Below are 19,233 nucleotides of genomic sequence, written 5' to 3'. Positions count from 1 at the left end.
AGTTGAACTGTGGTCATTCCAGTCATCTTGTGAATCTTCCTTTAGGTGACAACGAACCATAAATGATAGGGTGACATGTCCTTTCTGGGAATGTAAACCCCTGCCCCTGCCAGTCTTTCAGAAGATCATTTCTAGGGTGTCAGTTGCAAGGAGGGGTCCTGAAAGACAGGGGTGGAGATCCCCCTCTCAGTTCCAGACCTGGGGCCAGTGGTGCAAACTGCTGGTGGTCCTGAGGGCAGTGCCCGGCTGGGAACCGCGGATCCTTGGCACCTTCCAGGCCTGTGCAGAGCACAAAGCCCTGCAGCTTTCAGTCAATCAGGTCAAAGCATTACCCTCTTGTTATCCTCCCTGGGGTCCAAGGTCCTTGGAGCTCCTGCAGGAGAAAATCTGCATAATCTTAATTAACAAAGAGATGTTAAAAAACTTCCTGGGCTCCTATAGATTTATAGGGAGGGTAAAATTAAACACCACTACTAAACCCAACTATCAGGGAATCTCGTTAGTGCTAATGTTCATTTACAGTTCGACTTCCTAACATTTAATTCTTTTTTGGTGGGAGAGAGGGACTGACAATTTAAGGCCCAGAAAGATGGTTTTATGACTGGTGCAGCTATAAATCAAACTTATAAAGTTCATAAAAATTGTTAAAATAAAAAATGGTTTAATAGGAATGTTTTATGGCCCATAACATTATTATAGCTGTTTTATTCCCTGTGCGTTAGGGGTTTAATTGGATCGCCACAATTCTGGGGATTCTCCATTTTTATTGGATGGAGGCTGATCTTAAATCTCAATGGTCCCAAATGTCTTCAGCGTGGCTCCTCATTCATCAGCCCTTGCCCTCCAGGCTAGGTGCTGAGCCTGGGCACCCTCGGGGAGAATGGGCAAGACACCATCTTTCTCTCTGACTCCAAGAGCAGCTGTTCTGTTTGAGAAACTCTTCAAGGTGGCCCAGGCTGTAGAGGACCTAGGCCAGAAAGAAATCAGAGCCAGAAGGGAAAATGTACTTCAGACCACTGTGACTTGAAATAAAGTCCCAATTAGGACATAATGAGGAGAACATGTGCTCTGGAGCCTGACAGACCTGGCTACAGACAGTGGCTCCACCAGGTCCTGTGTGACCTTAGAAGCTGTTGCTTTATCCTCTCGATCCTTCAATTTCCTCGTCCGTAAAATGGTAATCATTGTCCGTGACTCACCAGGATGAAGAGGGGCCGGGTCTAGCCCAGTGCTGCCCAATAGAAATATAATGCGAGCCACATGCGTAATTTTAAATGTTTAATAGCCACATTTAAAAAGTAAAAATACACCGATTAAATTAATGTCAACAATATATTTTCTTTGTTTAAGATTTTATTTGTTTATTTTTAGAGAGAGGGATAGGGAAGGAGAGAGGGAGAGAAACAGCAATGTGGTTGCCTCTCACATGCACGCCCCCCCCGCTCCCGGGGACCTGGCCTGCAATCCAGGCATGTGTCCCGACTGGGAATTGAACCAGTGACTCTTTGGTTCACAGGCAGGTGCTCAGTCCACTGAGCCACACCAGCCAAGTCAACGATATATTTTCTTTAACTCAACTGATCTAAAATAATTATCATTTCAACCTGTCATAAATATAAAAATCATCAATGAGGTAGTTTGCTGTTTTTAACTCGTGCTAAGTCATTGAAACCCGCTGTGTACTGAACATTTATTTATAGCACCCTTCCGTGCAGACACCTACAGCACATCTCAGTTCAGACTCACCGTCAATTCCAAGTGCTTAGCAGCCACAGGTGGTGAGTAGCTGCCATGTTGGACAGCAGGAACTGTTAGTTTGAGTATTCCTGAACTCCTTGCTCTACTCCACATCTATTGGGTACCTTGTAGAAGTTCTTAACCACTCAGTCTCCCAAAACACTGACATTTACCTGTACTGTATCTTCCATACCCTTCTCAGGTGTCAGACAGATCAGTGGTGGCTCTGGTCCCCAAACAGACATCCTCCTACAACATCCCTGCCTCTGCCAGCATCTCCCGGACGTCCATCAGCAGATATGGTGAGGACCAGGAAGGCAACCTGGGCAGCTCGGAAGGGAGTCTTCTGTGACCTATCAGATACCACTCACTGTCCCTTCTAATAGCAGGAAGCGTCTGCTGCTGCCGGCCTCAGCGAAAGGCCTTCGCTCATGTGCATCCCTCCCCAGTCCAGTCATTCCCAGAGCAGCCCACCTCCTCAGAGCGGTGGGAGCAGGTGGCACCATGTGCCCTTCCTTCAACAGCCCTACCTGGGGAGGGAGTCCAGGGGGTCCAGAGGGGCACCTGGATGGAGGCGGTCCGCACATACCAGTCTATGCCTATTGCTTAGGCTAACTAAATTACTACTGTCCCCTGTTACTCTCAAAACTGTCCCAGTTTGGGCAATAAATTAGCCATCCTAGACTGTCTACCACTGAGGAGTGTTAGGACCCCTAGTGCCGTCTGGACAATGAGGTTCCATTGCTTCACTCTCTTGTTTTCTGTTTCTGGACTCATATGTGCACTAAGGCTTTGGGCTGTCCAGCTTAAGGACACCTAAGGACAGAGGCCAGCCACTCCAAAAAGGCCTTGGCAATTCCACATTCTGGGCCCAAGTAAGAAGTGCCCCATTGACTTCAATGAGGAAGGATTACAGCTCACAGCTCCTTAGCATCCAGGTTTTTATCAAAGCCCTTACGGAAATATCCACTTGACATTTTACCTATCGATCATTCTTTGCTGGGAGCATCAGGGGAGGTGAACTCCAAAATGCCCAAGGGTCTCTCTAGCTCACAGAATTTCTAAATCCTCTTTTTACAAAAAGCTTCAGGTTGTCCTCGTGCCAACCAAGGATCTTTAAAATAACCCCTCACCCTAATAGGAGGTCCCGGGGGTCCCCTTCCATTTGGAACTGGTTTATTCTGAGTGAGCGTAGCAGGTGAGCTTCTAGAAGAATTCATCAGGCAAGGATGATGAAATCAGTTCCTCACAGGCCTCCACTGCCCCCTTCTCCTCAGACTCCTCCTTCAGGTACACAGGCAGCCCCGACAGCCTGCGGTCACGGGCCCCCATGATCACCCCAGACCTGGAGAGCGGAGTCAAGGTGTGGCATCTGGTGAAGAACCACGACCACGGAGACCAGAAGGAGGGTGACCGGGGCAGCAAGATGGTGTCGGAAATCTACCTGACCCGGTTACTGGCCACGAAGGTAACTTCTGCTCTACTCTGCCCCGGGAGGACTTCATAGAGCCTGACCTTCAAGGGAACCCTACCAGACAAGCAGGCCCAGGTCTCCCAGCAGCCACTGCTGTGTTCTCCCCTTTAGGAAAAATCATAATGATATTGTTGCTCCTGGCCTACTCCTTAAGAGGAGTGGCTCCCCCATCGGAACCCTAACCCCTTAGGAACATACTGTGTTTTTCTTATTGGCATTAACTGAACAGATAGGCTGGCCTTCACCGTCACTGCCTTTTCTACCCACTTTCTGGCCACAACAGGAGGGAGTGCATGAAGAAAGGCCTGGTCCTGCCAATAATCCCAGAGAAAGTGCCCTTCCCCCACCCCATGCTATCTTCCCCCAAATGCTGATGGAAGTGAGGCAGCAGTGCTGGAAGTTTCGCTTGCAGAGGACTACTATGTGCCTATAAGTGTGGCAATCATATGGCTCACAAAGGCCAGGCAGGGCTAGATTTCAAATACACTCCCCCACTGACCCCGTAGAAATGCCCCAGAAATTCTAATGCATTGGCATCAGGTTACAGCTCTCAGACTTGCTCCTAGAAGTGGCACAGAAAGATACCATCAAACTATGTGTCTCAAATTTTGCTTTGCCCAAAAGGCCAACGAGAGACCAACAAAGTGACACCAGAAAAGGTTAGACATTTTCCTAACCTTCAGAGGTATTCCTTGAACCTGTGAACTGTGGGACCCAGGCCTGTCTTATCCCTCCCCAGAAGCCCTAAAGGCCCTGTGGGTCAGGGCTATGCCTGAGTGTTCTTGGATCTGGACCCTTCACTCATAGCCCCACTCCAGACACCGCTCTTACCCCAGGCCACTAACATCATAAGCATTTTCATACCTTCCTAGCAGAGTATCTGTGGTCCTGCCATGCTCCTGCCAGGAGGCCCCCAGTCCCCCGGCTGGTTCTTTAGATGCCCTGTTGTATCGGCCTGTGCCCCCATTCCCCATAGGAAGCCTAGACTCAGAGCACTGGATGTCTTCCTTCCTGGCATGGACACAGCATAAATGTGGCATGTGGCTGCACATTGGTGGAGATCTTCCCAGGAATCTGCATCCCATTTAGGCCCTCCCGCCTCCCCAACACCCCAACAGGCACCTCCCCACCCCCACCACGCCGTCTGCTCAGCCTGGTGTCACTGGTGTTGCAGACAAATTTCCAAAGCAGGACTGGTCCAAGGCACCATCTGGTCTGCCCGTCTGCTGCCTGCTATCCCCCTCCCCCACCCTTCACCTCATCTTCTCCCACTGCCCCTTCCCCAGGGAACCCTGCAGAAGTTTGTGGACGACTTATTTGAGACCTTGTTCAGCACTGTGCACCGGGGCAGCGCTCTCCCGCTGGCCATCAAGTACATGTTTGATTTCCTGGATGAGCAGGCAGACAGACACAGCATCCACGACACAGATGTGCGGCACACCTGGAAAAGCAACTGGTAACCCCTGGAGAGCCCAGAGGGAGGTGTAGCCTGGAAACGCTGCCAGCTGTGTGGGCTGGGACCAACAGGGTCCAGGGGGATGGAGGAGCCTGTTCACCGTGGCTGGCAGGCCCAGGCTCTTTGGACAAACAGCGCACATATGCTCTGCAGAGCCACCACGGTCCCCAGACTGCCACCAAGTGGGGCCCGCCTAGCTTAGGGCCCAGCACTAGGACACACACCTGAGCTCTGCCCTTTTAGGTTGAGACCTTTCCCCAGGAAGCACCTCCCCCTGGACTCTGAGATCTCTAGTAGTCAGGAAGAGGGAGCTGGGGGAACCTACAAAGAGCCTCACTTGAGGACTAGCATCAGAGCCTCAAAGCCAAGGCAGTGCCAGGCATTCTGAGCAGGGCAGAATCTAAGGCACTTCCTGAGATCGGGAAGCCCTGAGTTCAACTGAGATCCCAGGGAAGGTGGCCAGCAATCTGGAGAGCTCACACCTGCTGTAGACTTGAGCCCACTTATTAGGAGGGTGTCGCTGCAAACTTGATCCCTTAAGGCAGGTTATTACCCCACGGCTTTCAGGAAGCAGCAGGCAGATGTCCTGCAGGCATGACTCTCTTCCCTAAAAGTAACCTCAACAGACCCAGCAGTGGGGCAGCAGCTCCCATGGGCTGCTGGGGTAAGACTTTTCTCTCCTGGGCTTGAACTAGAACCAAAACTAAGCTAAGGTCTGGCTTGCAGGTCAGATAGGGCCTGGCTAAGAGCTGGAGTCAAAAACCTTCCTTTGGAAAAGAGCACAGAGAGTGGAGAAAGGAGGTCCAGGCATTTGGGTTGGGCAAACAGCCCACACAGCTGTCTGGAGTCAGCGCTCTCTTCAGAAAACAGCCGACACAGATGGGCCCAGGCTGTTATTTGGGAATCAAAAGTCCTAGCAACCCAAAAAACACTCTGGAAATACCCAACCCCAACCCCAATTCCTTCCTTCTCTGGAGTGTTGTGGTTGCTGAGCCCATCAAAGTCTGCAGCTTTGATCACAGTGGAGTGAAATGGAGAGACTTGGGTGCCCACCACGCACCTCACCCGGACAGGCCTTTTGCCTGTGTCCCCATGGGCAGGGCAGGGGTGTCTCCTTTGCTTTGGAGGATCTCAGCCCAGCATTGGGAGGAGGCCGATTCAGGGAAATCAAAAGAAAATTCTGGATTATCTTCATCTGTCTGTCCTCTGTTGCTAGCCTGGCTCAAGTTATAGAAATTCCCTACCCTGCTATTGTGGTGGGGAGAGTCCCCTTCTCCAGACCTCAAATAGCTAATGTCTAAACAAAGAGTGTCGTGAGCTCTCCAAAGCTGCTGGAGGAAGGGAAGGGTGGAAGAGATGAGTCACCTCTCAGCCGAGGCAGCTCCTCCCAGGAGGCGCTTACAGGATCACTCAGCTTACAGGAAAGTGAGTGATTGCCTTGCATTTTGGAAGATAAGCAGAAATCCTAATGGAAGGGCTTCAAGTGGGCAAAGCAGGCCTTTCCCAAGACTTGACAGGACTGAGATATTTGGGAAAGTTTGGGGTCCCTCAGAGTCAGGAAAAGATGGAGAGGTAGGCTGGATTGCTGGAGCATTAGCTCAAGCCGGAGAGCCAAGCCAGGGGACAGAGCTCACTCCACAGAGGAGCCCAAAGAGTTAAGGCCCCGAAGGCAGCTGGAGGAGCAGGCAGAGTTGGAAAAGGAAGGAGAAACAGCAGCTGCTCTGGTTTTGAAGGGGGATAAGTGGGCTTATCCTCCTTCTGGCCTAAGGAGCAGAGAAAATGCATTCTGCTCCGATTATAAATTCCCACTTCGCAGAAGGAACTTTCCTAAGCGCTGATCAGTTCCTCTTCGGGTGGGAAAAACTGAGCGACAGTGAGTCATTTCCAGCGTGCCAACAATGGCGTCGTCTTCTCCCTCTGCCCCTGCGCAGAAACAGGAAAGCCTGGGGAGAGTCATGAAAGAACTGCCCCCAGGGGAGCCCATTCCTTAGCCCAGGCAGGCCGGCCTGCCCTGGGAAGCAGCCTGAGCTGGGCGGGGAACACAGGTGGCGCCCTTTGTGCCCTCTTTGAGGCCATGCTCAGGGCTGCTGGCTGTGTACTTCCGGACAATGGCCATGGGCACTGTGAAGGGACTCTAGGAGCCTGGTGGCTTTGTTTGAAGCTCTGAGAAAATTGTGCAGTTCTCTGTTCTTGGGCTGCCCTGGGGGCATGGAGGCCTTCGGAAAAGGCTGCCAGGAGGAAACAGAACCGCCCTTCCCACCCCTCAGTTCTTAGAGAGCAGGGCCAGTGCCCCATCAGGGTACCATAGCATCTCTCTTTTTCTCTCAGGATCAGGAAGAGCTTAAGCTAAATTAGCAGACCTGGCTGGACCAGTTTTCTATTATTTTATTTTCTTGCCCTTCAGAGAGAGAATTTTGTATTTGGGGGACAGGGCGGACGGAATATTAGCAGACACCGTCAGGGATGTGGCCAAGGCGTAACCCTCAGGGTCTGCTCTGTCTTTCCCTACAGCCTCCCTCTGCGCTTCTGGGTGAATGTGATCAAGAACCCCCAGTTTGTGTTTGACATCCACAAAGGCAGCATCACGGACGCCTGCCTCTCCGTGGTGGCCCAGACCTTCATGGACTCTTGCTCAACTTCAGAGCACCGGCTGGGCAAGGACTCCCCCTCCAATAAGCTGCTGTACGCCAAGGACATTCCCAGCTACAAGAGCTGGGTGGAGAGGTCAGTAGCACCCGAGGACAGGCCCATGCCATGTCTGCCTGCTCCATTCCCCAACCTGTGAGTTTCGCTCATCCAGGAATCATAACTGTGTTTGGTACCTTTGTACACATCCTGGTCCTTCCCCTAGTCTATACTTCCTGCAGTGGGGAGGAGGGGAAGTTTGGTGCCCTCCGAACTCAGATTATTGTCATCATCCTAATTACCATTTATTTAGCACATGCTAAGTACTCAGCACTGTAATAAAGACTTTGTCTGTACCATCTCATTAAAACATCCAACAGAGTTGTGAAGTAGGTGTTACTATCATCTCCCTAAGAACATTTTGCCACTGGGAGAGGGTAAGTAACTTGCCCAAGGTCAAAGAGCTAGCAGGTAGCAGAGCTGAGATTTCAATATAAGGAGTCTGGTCAAAGTCTGGGTTTTTAACTACTCTAGGGGGCACTAGAGCCAGGAGCTCAAAGCTGGATGGACTCTGGCCTTTTAGGGGGGCCTGCCTCCATGCCTTAACCTCACACTGAAGAGGCCAGAGGAAGCCACATCAGAAGAGAAACAGGGAGACACGAATAAATGGGGACACGTCATGATCACAAAAGGCCGGGGCTCAGGGGAGGTGTAGGCAGACATTTGCTGAGTTCCCATCCAGGAGCCTGTCCTCTCTACACAGATACTATGCAGACATCGCCAAGCTCCCTGCTATCAGTGACCAGGACATGAACGCCTACCTCGCTGAGCAGTCCCGCCTGCACGCTGTGGAGTTCAACATGCTCAGTGCCCTCAATGAGATCTACTCCTACGTCAGCAAGTACAGCGAAGAGGTGAGACAGGGCCCCAGAGGGGACAGAAACCAGCATGCAGCAAGCAAGGCAGTTAAACGCAACACCTGTCGAAGTCTCTGAATAACAGTACCAGAGAGTAATTTAGAAAACACAAACATGGGGGCAAAAACACCTAAGCTCAAAAGGCATTCCTATTCCCTTAGAAAGCAGCCTCACCTGATTCCTTGGGTACTTCCTTACACATTGCATTGTGTTTTACTCATTGCTAATGCAATAAATAACACTTTTAATAATGTTATGGTTTTCCACTTGAAAGTGTTGTACAATTAACTTCATTCTTTCTTAAACAATGAATTAGACTCTTCTTTGTACTTGGGCACATCCTGTCAGTTACATTTCAGGTATGCAGGGGGACCTTAACATGAGTAGAGGTTAAATAGAACAGCTTCAGAGAATTCACAAGTCACACATTAGCATTGTACCTGAAGGAAGTACTAGTGATAATGTTGATAATACTTAATAGTAGTTAATGTTATATGATAATAAGAATAGTAGTAGTAGCTAACACCTACATAGCACTTCCTGTATGCCAAATATTGTTTTAAACACCTTGGAGAGAGAGTTCACCCTTGAACAACACAGTTTTGAATTGTGCAGGTCCATTTGTATAGGAATTTTTTTTTCAATTGATCACAGTTCAGTTGACCTGCATAGGTCAAACCTGTATTGTTAAAGGTCAAACCTGCATTGTTAATTCTGCTGCTGGGAATCCTCCTGTGCAGAGGGGTGACTATAATTTCAGGAGAATCTTCTACTGTGTGGGAAGTCAGCACCCCTAACCCCTGTGTTGTTCAAGGGTGTATATATATACATATATACACACACACACACACACGTGTATATGTACATATGTAGACATACATATACATGCATATATACATACATACATATACAGGGTCCAGCACAAATAATGCCCCTTTTTATTACAAGATCATAAGCACATAATTCTACAATATACCAATATCACACTCAAGCACACTATATGATATTTTAGGTGAAATGTTCAAATTAAAACTATAAATTACTACACCCATATTATTACCCTACCAACCACACTGAAGCAGGCGTTACTTCTGCTGGACCCTGTATAAACATACATGCACACACACATATATAGAGTTAATCATATACATTATTTAAGGTTATGTTCTTTAGGGCAGAATGGAAAGGCAGGCAGAAGGATGGAGGATTTGGGAAGTGGCGTCTTGTCTGCTGAGTCCTGAAGTCTTCCCCACCTTTGTTCTGTTCCTCAGCTCATTGGGGCACTAGAGCAGGACGAGCAGGCCCGGCGCCAGCGGCTGGCATACAAGGTGGAACAGCTCATAAATGCTATGTCCATTGAGAGCTGAGAGATGGAGCCTCCCGTTCCTGGGAAGAGGGACCCGTGAAAGCTGTCACACTGGGAGTCTCAGAAGGAAGGACAAGTGAAGGGGGTCAGACGCCAGAGCTTGCTGTCCCCTGAGACCCCATCTCAGGGAGAGGGGAGGGCCCCTCTCCCCAACCTAGCCAAGTTTCCTCACAGGTGGTTCCTGCAGGGAGAGACCATGGGCGTCCACCGTCCCCAGGGCGAACAAGAGAGAAGCCGGGGAGATGCAGGGCCATGGAGGAGGCGGTTCTTCAAGCTGAGAGGCACGAGCTGAGCCGGCTCTGCCTCTGTGACTGCTGCTTTGCATGAAAACTCATTCGATGTATATTGGGGAAATAATGAGAACTTTATTTAATTTTTTTTAAGAAAAAGGAAAACCAGAAATAAAACAAAACAAAAACCTCCCTGTTAATCCCGTCCAGCTTTTGTTGAATTCTGGTTTCTACCCCACTTCCTTCTTTCGCCCCTGTCCCTCCTTCTTTATCTAACTCCTGTTTCCAAATGCCAGAAAACACCTGCAAAGAGATGCTGGGGAAAATGGAAGGGAAAACAATTGTTTCTTTTCCCTTGAAATTAATAATAATAATAATAAATGAGGAGAAGAAGAATGAGCACAAGTTTGCACCAAACACTTTGCAAAACTAGAGGCCAGTAAAACCTGGAATTACCCCGGCAGCCAGAAGAGCGTGAGAACCATCAAACTCGCACCACCTGCAAAGCCATCAAGCAGCTCGGCCTGGCCAACGGGAAATCGAGCTTTACAGACCACACACCTGTATATTCTCATCTCTTGAGAGGACATATGTGTCTCCAGAGTACCAATGCTTATTGCTACTGTTTATTTTCTTTTATGTGTGTATGTGTGTTTGTTTTGTTTTATTTAATCCCAAACCTCAACCAATGAGGAGCTGATCTTTGGTACTTTTCATTTCCCTAAAGTTACTAACAGAAGTGTGGGAGAGGTGGGCCTCTCAGACCAGACGCCTGGCCTCCCTGAGGACACTGAGCAGCTCTGCCTTACTTCAGTCACTGTCATAACCAAGGCACCCTGGGGAAAGGGCTTGAAGGCATGTGGGCCAGGCCTCGGGGAGGTTCCGTGTGGGGGCATGGGTGTTTGGCTTCGGATTCCATTCCAGTCCGCTAGTGGTTTTTTCAATTAAAGAGAAAGCAAAAATGAAACACTGTTTACAGCAAGCAATACTTGAAGAGCATAGGTTAAAGAAGCTGCAGTATTTATTGTTATGCTTGCTTTCTTTCATTCTCTCGTGCCTGGAGAGGGGAGACAACCCTTCACTCATATGTGGAAGCTCCTGAGTGAGCACCTGCTCAGGAGAAGTGACTAGCATCCCCACACGACTGTCTTCTGCCTCTCTTGTCCTTAAGAGTTTGAAGGACAAGAGGGTGGCTTCCCACTGGGCTCCTTCCCTGCTCTCTCCTGCTGACACCTAAAACCATGATGACCAGCTCTCCTGAGTGTAGTTTCCAAACAAAGAGACCAAAGCTCCATACCCTAGTCCAGAGGACCCGGGGAAGCCAGTGGGAGTCAAGAGGAAAATGGCTCTGTTGGGGGCAGGACCTTGGTGACCAGGACAGCCATCTAAGTTTCCAAGCCTCCCACATTGGCAAGGACCCAAGCAGACAGCTCCAACTTCTCTACAAGCAGCACCAAAATGTGGACAAAGGAGGACAAGAGAAAGGCAAAGGGATGGGAAGCGGGGAGGCAGGAGAGGACCAACCTCCTCTGTCTACCTACTTCTCAAGGGGCTGCAATGCTGTGAGAAACTGGACCAGCCATCCCCAGAGAGACCAGACCAGGGTCATTTCCTCTGTGACTAACTCTGGGCCCCAGCATCTCTGTGCCCTGATATACCTCCAAACAAGTCCAACTTCTCGAGGCTCTGCTGACCACATTGAATTCCCCGGAAAGGGCTGGGGGTGGGGGAGCTCTGAGGACTGGCTTTCATCCCTGGTGTATGGCTTGGGATTGCTGAGCTCACCACACAGCAGACATTGCCTGGTATTCTCAGCTCTAGTTTCTTGCCTAAATGCAGCTGACAAATGGGAAGAGAAGGGCATTCAGAAAAATACTCAGGAAACTTGCTTGTTTTCATTATAATTCACAACCAGCCATACCAAGGCCACTTTCTTCTGATAATCCACTTCTGTTAAAGTTTCTCTGGGCCCTATTAACAGCCTGAAAGAAATACTACCACTGGCCTTCCTCACTAAGCCAAAAAGTGTTGACTCTTCACAGCACCTAAAACTTATCATCTCAGAGCCTATGGCTTATGGAGACGAAAAGAGAAGAAGTGGGAAAGAGGAATGTGAGCAAGAAACTGTGCTACCCACACACACAAAAAAATCCAGCCCACCTCGTCTTACTTCTGAGCTCTGAATTGAGGTTTTCTGATCACACCACTGCTCAAACTGCCATCCCGGACTTGGCTCCACCAAGATGTAAAAGCAAGTTAGCCATCTCAGTTGCATCTTAACATCCCTCACCTCTCTGCAGCCACCTGGGTATCTCCCAGCAGCTACGTCTGGTGTCCACTGCTGCTGAGGATGCTTCCTTGAAGGTTTTTGGAGAGTGTAGAGAATGATGCGGGATGGGGTACAGATTGGACAGTAGAGAGAAGAGGAGCCAGAGTTGGCAAGAGTGGCTTGGCCCCATTTCTCAGGATACCATGAGAGAGTTGGGGAAGTTGGAGTGGCAAAGGAAGTGGAAGAGGAGCATCCCCTGAGAAAGGAATTCAGATAAAGGAAAAGTCAGTTGGATTCAACCCAGGGCAACTTCCCCCCTGGCTTCTCACCTATCTCTCCTGCACCAGCTCTTGACTTTGGGTCACCAAGAACTGGTGCCCTATGGAACAGGGAGGAGAGGAAGTTGGCTGGCCTCAACTCCTCACTATTATCCAATCTGAAGCTATTTTGACCTTGAGTGAAGAGTATTAAAGTCACTGCTCCTCCCCCACATGAAGCCATCGATCTTAGAGGGAGGCAGGGAAAGAAGTCAATCCAGATTCATTTTGTTTTATTGATCTGCACAAGAGACACATCTCTGGAAAAGGAACAGGACCCCAGAAATGTGTTTGGCAAGCAGGGCGCTAACGGGCAACGTGGAGATGGACAAGATGTCTGGCTTGGTGGAGCAAGTCACTCCGGCCGGCTGGCTGCAGCTCCCTGCCCTCAGCGTTGTGTCAGATGCTTCTGCGCTGGCTTCCCTCCCCTCCCCACAGCACATCTCTCAGAATCATTTCCAATCCACCCCTGGCAGAGCTCTCCGCCTCCTTGCAGAGTTCAGTCACTGAGGCTTGGATCAGCGAGGGACCGGTTTCTTACATTCATTCAGGGAACCTTCAGACCTGCAACTATTTTCTAGACACTGCTCATGTGCTGAGAAAGAGCAACCAACAAGACCAGGAAGGGCCTTCTTCTTGCAAATTTACATTCTTCAGACTGCTGGTTCCTGCCACCAGCTTAGCAGGTACAGTTCTCTGTGCCCACCTGCAGGGGGCAGGAGTTTTCTAAAAGAAGGAGGAAAGCCGACCAACCCAACTGCCTTACCTTATTCAGGAGACTTTACTGGGGCAATAGAGCCTCCCTCATTTCCACTGTCACTGTCTCTTGTGTGTGACACTTCCCCTGCTGCTTGAACTCCTGATCTTCCTTCATATCTACCAAATTAGGACAAGAAATAGCAGTGAAGGCTCCTGGCCCTGCTGTGCATGAAACAGAAGTAATGCATGGGTGTGCTAGACTAAAATTGGCCTGGGCAGAACATACAGAGAATGCCTGAAAATCTCTGGCTGATAAATCTCCAGGTGCATTCCTATTGCCACACCTGGCCCCATTAACCCACAGCCATTAAATACTGAGCCTCTGGGGGAAGCCGTCTTTTCTCAGCCAGTGGTTCCTGTGGCCTGGCTGCAGACAGGAAAGAACTGAGACTGGGGGCAGAGGAGGCTCCATGGGTGAGAAAATGCAAAGCAGCCTCCTAGACACAAAAGTACATGTAGGAGTGGATCCCACAGGGAGACTTGTGGGGGGTGAAGTTCAGGAGAAGCCTTGACAACAAGCTTTGAGGAAATGGCGCATCCTCTTCATAACTCCAAATCTCTTCTCCCCTCCCTTCCTGCTGGCTTTCCTGGTGAGTGAGGTGTCAGCTACTGGGGTTCGGTGGTGCCACCAATGAAGGCTAGAGCTTCATTCTTGGAATCAGGAAAGTCCTGGGAGAGAATCAAGACCACTACTCGTCACACAAGGCAACCCCCAGCAAGCAAACCGAAGATTCTCAGCCCTTCGCAGACGCCCTCCTCTTGCACTCCTCACCTGAAAGAAGTTCTGCCTTCAGACCGGGCTCTACCTTTGCGCAGCCTGCTCCTCCTGTCCAAGCTCAAGGAAGGTGGGCTGATCCTCTGGCTTTCAGTCAGCCTGGCTTTCTGCCCTCCTTACTGGCATTACAGGTGGAGAGTAACATAGAAACCAGTCCCCTCCATACAGAGCAGGTGCCCTCAAGTGTGTCAGGGAGGAAGGGACAAGCTCCTTACACCGTGAGACGAGGGACCTGAGCCCACCTGCCTCTCCCCACAACTTCTCCTACCCAAACCCACTCTTCTTGACACACTGGAATCTGTATTATATATATTTTTAAGACAATGCAACGATAGTTGTCTGGTTTTGTTGTTTTTACAGGTGTTGTGGAATAAAAAATTGCAAGGAAAATTAAGTATTTAAAACGTTCCAATAAAATAGGGTTTTTTGTTATTCTAATATATTATCGTGTACCTATTGTAAATATGAAACACTCCTATTTTGCAAGCCAAGGACACAATTTGTACTGTTGTTATATATAAATAAAGTTTACTGGATAAAAAATACCCTTAAATCTTCAAGTAAACTTGATTGTTCAGCAGCATACATGGAGAAGAATATTTCACGGCATATTTGAGAAGCAGGGTATCACGTACAGATGAGCTAAGTTGTTTTGAGGGACTTCTGGAATGCTCTCTGGAGCCAGAGCTTATTAAGGTCCAGTCATATCACATCACACACACACACACACACACACACACACACACACACAGCTCCAGCTTGTACCAGTAGGTAAACACTGCCCTCTAGCCCCAAGACCACAGAATATAGCTTTTCTCCAACAAAAGACTGACAGGGCAGAGGCGTTTTGGATTGAGGCACTTGCCCAGGGGTGAATGAGGCCTCTTCAGAATGAGGAGGCTGCTCCTAGCCTTTCCTGGAAATTACATTCATTCATTTGTACAAACCTTGTATTAAGCACCTACCATGGCTTGGCATTGTGGCATGTGCCCAGGGATAAAATAAAAACTGAGGAAGCCCGGGTCCTTGCCCTCCCCAGGCTTACACTGTGGTGAAAACCATAAGGATTCTGAAAAAGGAATGTCTCTGCCATACTACAAGAAGGGTATTTTTGTTGTCTCTTATTTTCAGTTGAGGGATTACGAGGAGTCAAGGGGAAGGTGCCAGACAGTGTGCGCCTCCAGACCCAGCACAGCGGACAGGGAGAAGATGGAGCAGGTGGGCTGATCTGAGGGCATCCTGCTCCCTCTGCTGTCGGTACCTCCGTTGGTCTAATTTCCTTGCTCACACCCCAGAGTGTGTGGGCGATACTTCCACTCTCAGCTGGTGAAGAGGGCAGATGTGGATAACTCTCAAACCTGTCCATGGGACATCTCAGCTGAACAGGCCAGCAACTGCTGCTCACTCCCTTCCTGAAAACGAGCTCAGAACCATTTTTGGGCCCCACTTCTGCGTGCCTGGCAATGAGAGTCAAGTCTCCTGCAGGAGGAGACACAGCCCTTTCCCTCAGAGCGCCTGCGCTCTGATGGCAGAGGTAGCTGCTGCCTTCACAGTGCCGCTGCCTGCCGGGGGAGACACAGACCCCACTGTCATGGACAGCCCAATCTTATGTGGACTTCTACACTGTAAGAATGGCACCTGGGACTTGAAAAACAAAGGCATGTCAACAAATGCGTGTTAATAGATATCATGAGAGCCAGAGTTATAGAATGATCATAGATTCAAAGAGAAAATACCTGTGAAGATTTTTCAGTCCGTACTTTGTAGCCTCTAAGTTTATGGTGTTTACACACACACACACACACACACACACACACACACACAATTCCCTAAGAGACAGGAGACATGCAAATGCTGGGCCTGAGGGTGAGGAAAATGCAAACACAACAACATCCTGAAGAGCAGGAGCAGAGCAAGCCTGTGTGGGATGAGTGCATTGTTTCCAACTGCACAAAGGGTTAGTGAGCCTGTGAGCGCAGGAGCCGTGGGCCATTTGACTACCATTAATGACATGAAACCGTCCTCTGCTTCTCCTTTAAATGCAGCCCTGGAGCCCTGGAAGAGCTCCGTTCCACCACAGCGAGAAACCAGTGATCATTTCTCAGCAGAGCTGATATGTGACCCTGTCGAGCTCCTGCCAAAAGTCTAGTTAGAGGAGATGGGTCTCTGTTGGTGGTGAAGGGGTCCTGGAATCGGCTGGGACACAGATCGGATGGAGGGGGCCCTTTCTTCATATGGGGTCCCTGCACCCCAGAGTTCCTTGCCATGGTCCATCTCCCCTTAGCAACTTGGGCTTGGAGGACCTCTATTATTAAATATCCACTGCAGGAACTACTGACCTCAGGAAGGAAGAGGTGGGGAGGAGGAATCTGCCAGGTGCCTATCCAGGACGAAGCACCCAGAGGGCCAGGCCCCCAGCACATGCCCCGGAACAACAATGTTCCAAATGAATACAGGCTTGAAAAATGAATGTCTTGAACCACCTATCAAATTCCAAGCCCTGGAATGTCTTCTCTTTTAGGCCTCTTAATCTCATATGATTAGGAGTATTCCATTTTTATAGTCTGAGACTCAGAGAGGTTAAGGGACTTCCCTAAAGTCACACAGCTACTAAGTGGTACAGCCACCGAGATCTGGCTCCAGAGGTCGGATCCTACGCAGGATCTGCCCTTCTGATCCTATACAACCCTGCCCTTCATTGTCTCTAGAGCCATGTAATCCTTGGAAGTCTTCCCCAGAAATGGATCCTTCCTCTTAGAACAAGCAGGTGTGATAGACCACTCTTGAGCATTCATTAACATTTGTTCAGCACAGTTGCTATTGATTCATTGCTTGAAGTGAGCGTGGCTCTAGACTGGGTGCCATCAGGTACACAAAGGGGTGGAGAAGCTAAATTGCAGCTTTCTCAGAATTCACAATCTAACGTGAACACCAAGTCATTATTCAAAGAGAGAAAGATTCATCCGTTTTCTTCATTTTTACTACAAATGCAAAATAATTTTGCCCAACTGTAGCAATAGGAATTTCAGAGTGCTGGGCTTCTGGGTTTGAGGGAGCCTGCATGATAAGCCACTGGAGAGAACTCAGGGAAGTGGGTGTTGCGGGTAAACCTGTGTGTGTTTGCTCATATTGACACCATGAGCTGTCGAACCCTCAGCTCAGCAAGTGAGCTGACAGACAGATGAGGTCACATTGTGTTTGGCTGCTAGAAGCTGGGAGCCTAATTTGGGGCCCACAGTAGCACATGTTCAGGACTTTCTGCTACATGTTAATAATATATTGTTAAGTAATATGATATATATTAAGTAATATTACATATAATATATAGTAAGTGATAATAGTAGTGCACTACTGATCTGATTTCTGGCTTTCCTTTATGTCTCTGCCTCCTTTTTCTTGAGTCTTCACTCCCTACTCCTTTCTAATTGCTGGATTTCATATATCCCTAAGAAAATAGGCCTTGGATATAAATTGCCCACAATTGAATTCCATCCCAAAGATGAGTGGTCTGGGGCAAGTTACATCATCTCTCTGTGTATCAGTTTTCAAATCTATAAAATGGGTATGCTGTGTCTTAAATAGGGGTTTTGTAGAAGTTAAATAAGGTATTGTATGTAGTGGGGTCAATAGATATTACAAAAGTCAGACGAGAGGTAGAATTAGTCATAAATTATTGTTTTAGAGATAGTTCCAAAGGACCTACAGGCAGGAGGAGATGAGAGTCTCTACCTAGCTGGGGGACAAAGCTGAATTAATGCTCGTAGGTTTCCGAAGTAAAAGTTGGTACCTGAGAGGTAAGCCTCAGAGGACTAGGCACGGATGCCAACCAAGGAAAACAGGAGGTGAAACAAGGTTTACCCAAAGGCAGAACCAGCTCAGAACCAGTCAGTAAACAATGCTACGGGTAAATAAAGGAGCAGAGAGAAGTGAATCAAGCCATATCTCCATGTGCTCAAGTCACAGACAGAGTCCTTTTGGCCACAAAATCAGTAGGTGGCTTTCTGAAAGCTTGACCAGAACCGGGACCAAAAAGTATCTGGGGCCTGGTAGGAAAGATAGCCCATTCACCTGGAGAGCTAGGAGGCAGGTCAGGCCCACAGACTCAGGGCAGGGGAAGCAGGAGTAGGGTAAGTAGGCTGGAGGCAGAAGGCAGAGACCCAAGGGGGAAGATCAATTCCCAGAGAGAAGCCAGGAAAGACGAGTAGGAGAACAAACGAAATATTCGCCAGACCTGGGAGGGGGCCCTCATCTGTGTCTCTTCTGGGAGAAGCCTGGGCACCTCCATCTCCAAAAGTTTCAGGTGAGTGTATTAGTCAGACCAATAGTGTGTGTGTGTGTGTGTGTGTGTGTGTGTGTGTGTGTGTGTGTTCCTGTGTAGATGGGTATCTAAAATCTCTACACAACAGAGGCGGAGAGATTTTAGGGCATTTATGGAATTGGCTCACATGACTTTAGGAGCTAGCAAGTCTAAGATCTTCAGGGAGAGCTTGCAGGCCAGTTACTACAGCAGGCACTGAGGCTGCAGTCTTGAGTCTGAAGGCAGCGCACAGGCAGAATTTCTTCCTCTTAAGCTAACCTCCGCTTCAATCATGAGGCCTTCAAATGTCGGAGGAGGCCCACCCACAGTACAGCAGGAAATATGTTTGCTCAAAGGCTACTGATGTAAATGTTAATCTGATCTAAAAAATAGTTTTGCAGCAACATCTAGACTGATGTTTGACCAAACAGCTGGGCACCATGACCTAGCTGAGTTGACACAAAAAAATTAACCATCACAGTGAAGAGAAGTCAACATGCTATCAAACACTGGAGCTGAATGCAGCATGTGTAATCTATAAACCCATTCACTTCCATGCTTTTTCTTTCATTGTGGTAAAATACACATAACACAAAAGTCCCCATCTCACCCATTTTAAGTAGACAGGTCAGTGGTATTAAATACATTCACATCATTGTGCAACCATCACCACCACCCGTCCGCATAACTCTTTTCACATTGTAAAACTGAAACTCTACACCCACTAATGATAATTCTCAATTCTCCCCTCACCCCAGCCCCTGGCAACCTGGAGGAAACCCTTAGTTTCCTAGTAGAAATGTTTTTTAAAATCCCAACCTTTGCTAGGTAACCAAAGGAGAAAAGGGACAGACACCAACAAGGTGTGAAGTGCCCCAAATGCCAAGAATTGGGGCAGGGGTGGTGGGGTGGGGGGAGGGAGGATTCCAGCTCCAGACCGGGGAAGAGAAGCTCATCATGAGGAATAAAACAAAATAGGAAAAATGAAACCACCTCCTCCTCTGCTTTTTC

The 19,233-nt window shown here is 48.8% G+C and overlaps 1 protein-coding gene across 1 annotated transcript in view; it reads left to right on the top strand.

Annotated features, from left to right (window-relative positions):
* Positions 1-14,468, top strand: part of PLXNA2 (plexin A2) — a 211,449-nt gene extending 196,981 nt beyond the window's left edge. Inside the window, exons 27-32 of the mRNA XM_028530930.2 lie at positions 1,940-2,039; positions 3,015-3,205; positions 4,498-4,667; positions 7,179-7,391; positions 8,056-8,206; positions 9,481-14,468. Of these exons, the coding sequence (XP_028386731.1) occupies positions 1,940-2,039; positions 3,015-3,205; positions 4,498-4,667; positions 7,179-7,391; positions 8,056-8,206; positions 9,481-9,576 (921 nt within the window). The 3' untranslated portion in view covers positions 9,577-14,468. The remainder of the gene's footprint in view (positions 1-1,939; positions 2,040-3,014; positions 3,206-4,497; positions 4,668-7,178; positions 7,392-8,055; positions 8,207-9,480) is intronic.
* The last annotated feature ends 4,765 nt before the right edge of the window (positions 14,469-19,233 follow it).

Source organism: Phyllostomus discolor, chromosome 14 (genome assembly GCF_004126475.2).
Source record: "Phyllostomus discolor isolate MPI-MPIP mPhyDis1 chromosome 14, mPhyDis1.pri.v3, whole genome shotgun sequence".
Lineage (NCBI taxonomy): Eukaryota > Metazoa > Chordata > Mammalia > Chiroptera > Phyllostomidae > Phyllostomus > Phyllostomus discolor.
The sequence above is the reverse complement of the archived record's forward strand: the minus strand, read 5'-3'. Positions and strand labels throughout refer to the sequence as shown.